We start from the raw sequence: 2,791 nt of genomic DNA on the forward strand, positions 1-2,791 counted from the left end.
CATTTAGTACCATCATGCAGCCACTCCATGCAGAAAGATGCAGAAATGATCTTTTTCTCTTGTTCCAAACAGAGACTTTCTGTAAATAAAAACGTGTTCAGAGCCTCAAACTGTGGTCATCAACTGACGGCCTGGGGGCCACTTCCAGCTCAACAGAGGGCCATTAATGGCCTGTGGAGGTGGTGACCCTGGTGCTAAAAGCTATAAATAAAAATAAAATAATTCATCAGGTGTTCTAAATACATCTGGATTAAAGCTTTTTTAAAGCAATAATTTATAATTTAATTATTTTAAATAATCTAGAAAAGCTAAAAACATTTTATAGTTTATTCTCCTTTTGATGAAATTCAAACACTGAACTGAGCAGGCCTTTTAAATATGTAACTTTTAACATTTTAAAACATATTTACATCCTTTTCAGTTTACTTTAGTTTTGTCTCAAATATAAAGTTTTAACTTTATTTTTATTAAACTGACCTGATGTTTCTTTGTAGAATCTCTTAAATAATAAAACAATGGCTGTAAGTTGGATTAATGAAGCGGCTAAAGGGTTAACAAGCTAACAGCATCAGCTGCTGCAGAAAACTCCAGAACACCTGAGAACTTTTAAGAAGAACCTGAACAGGTTTTGGGTCCAACTTGTAGATTTTTAAAAGTTTAATTTAGTTTGGTTTAAACGCTAGAAGCACTGAACCACATGAAACAAGGCCATCCGGTCGCCTCTACGGCCCAGCTGCTGCTACACGAGCTCAGGACGGGTTGGACCAGAACCTGCGGTTCTGGTCCAACCCGTCCTGAGCTCGTGTAGCAGGCCCGGCAGCGCTGCAGCGGAGAACTAAAGAGCAGCTAGAGGCTTCACAGCAGGAACACAGCAGCTTCATACCTCCCACCGTCAGCAGCCTCAGCCTGTTCTTGAACCCGTCTGGAGGTGGGGGCGGGGGGTCACCAGCAGGGGGCAGCAGTGGGGAGACACACCCGGACAACATTAGTGACCCCTGACCTGTTTAACCCAGGTTTATCAGAGCCATCCAGAGCAGAGCTCTTGGTCTACCAGCAGTTTGATCTGGACCTTCACTACAGCCGGGACGGGACTAATTCCTGAGAGACTCCACCACGAACAGAACCAGAGACTCTGGACTCGTTAAGGGTCCACACAGTCCACAGGGAAGACGAGGGTCTGCAGACCGAAGAGCTTTAACTTCATCGGCCGGCAGAGGTCAAAGGTCAACAAGAAGTCCAAACCTGAGCTGCTTTATGAGACTCAGGGTTCTGGTTCTGACCAAAACCAGAGAAGTTACAGAGCTGCACAGGAAGCAGGGCTGTTAAATGATTAGGTTTTCATTACAAATAAAGCTTTTACAGAGGATAGAAAACGTCTCCGCTCCTGTTCAAACATCAGTTTTATTATTTAAAATAATAATAAAACTCAATAAATTTAAGTAAAACTTCACTAGCTGCGTTTCCATTGACCATGAAAATGCGCAAATTAGAATTTCGAAAATAAATTTGCTGAATGGAAACACGTCCATTTCGAAAAATATTACGTTTTTCAACAAAATGTTTTTGCACTAGGATGAGGTGGTTTTTTAGCCGTATCTAAATTGGTGTTTTTCACAAAACTGCAATGGAAACACTTTTTTCACATCACAGGAGTCACATGATCAACAACCGTCTGTTTCTACTGGTGAAAAAGACGATGATGAAGAAGATAACAGGAAGTAGAAGTAGTAGTAAACTGGTCTGCACGCCCGACAGTCAGAGAGGATCGTACACTAAAATACATCATCACATGGAACTAACTGTAGTAATCGCAACGTAGCAAATATAAATTACTGACAAATTTACTGCCGATTAATTAAACACGATACAATTTTGTCCGACCCTATTCTACACTGAACAGTCTCATGTGTTCTCCAGGCTCAGATAAACAACCTTCTGTTGTAAAGAGAAGAAACGTCTCCAAACACATGATTAAAGGTTGATTTAAAGCTAATATTCACAGGGCGGAGTCAGGTTTCATATCCTCTGTCTTTGTTTAGAGCTGCAGGATCCTCATCATTAAAGGTTAACCTCGTCATGAAGGTTACTATGAAGACCGTGGAGGAAGTTTAGTGATGACGAAACAGACGTAAAATTAAAAATAAACATTTTCCAGATGAGAGTCCTCAGACCCAGAACCACCGTTCCCTCCTGGACATCGTTTATTCTGACCACAGAAATAAAAATGGCTGCCGAGTCTGTTAGTCGCCATCTCTAACCCGACCACTAGGTGGCAGCATCTGATCCTCACCCAGCTTGTCGGAGGAGGTGATAATGTCAGTGGGAACACACGAGTCCAGGTCAGCGTCCATGATGCCGAGGGGGTCCAACTGGGCCACATGGTGCCCTCGGATCTACAGGGGCGACACAGCACAGGACCCACCCAGGAGGAGAGGAGGAGGAGAGATGAAGAGACGAGCAGAGTGAGGGGGAGGGGTTAAAGTGTGGCACACAGGAGGAGGAGGAGCGTGACCAGATTCAAACACAGGGAGAGAGGAAGAGGAGGAAGAGGAGGAAGGTGGGTGGGTGAGAGGGAAAACCATGGTTAACATGAGTTTGTGTGTTGCTTTAGTCGTGGAGTTCTCACCCACGTCCTGGAAGCCGGTATTCACCGGAGCAACATCAAAATTCACACAGCTGATCCCCAGAGGGTCCAGGTGGGCACTGTGATGGCCTATCACCTGAACACACACCCAACACACTGTTATCACCTGAACACACACCCAACACACTGTTATCACCTGAACACACA

At 44.0% G+C, this 2,791-nt stretch overlaps 1 protein-coding gene across 5 annotated transcripts in view; it reads right to left on the reverse strand.

The window, feature by feature from the left end:
* LOC106510856 (2-oxoglutarate dehydrogenase, mitochondrial) overlaps positions 1 to 2,791 on the reverse strand; it is a gene marked incomplete at its 3' end in the record, with an annotated part of 19,253 nt that overhangs the window by 7,687 nt on the left and 8,775 nt on the right. For 2 of the 5 annotated variants that reach the window (XM_013999586.1, XM_013999584.1), the window contains 2 exon segments: positions 884 to 922; positions 2,291 to 2,393. In XM_013999586.1, the coding sequence (XP_013855040.1) occupies positions 884 to 922; positions 2,291 to 2,393 (142 nt within the window). 5 annotated transcript variants of the gene reach the window in all.

This window comes from Austrofundulus limnaeus, unplaced genomic scaffold, assembly GCF_001266775.1.
Source record: "Austrofundulus limnaeus strain Quisiro unplaced genomic scaffold, Austrofundulus_limnaeus-1.0 Scaffold2358, whole genome shotgun sequence".
Classification (NCBI taxonomy): domain Eukaryota; kingdom Metazoa; phylum Chordata; class Actinopteri; order Cyprinodontiformes; family Rivulidae; genus Austrofundulus; species Austrofundulus limnaeus.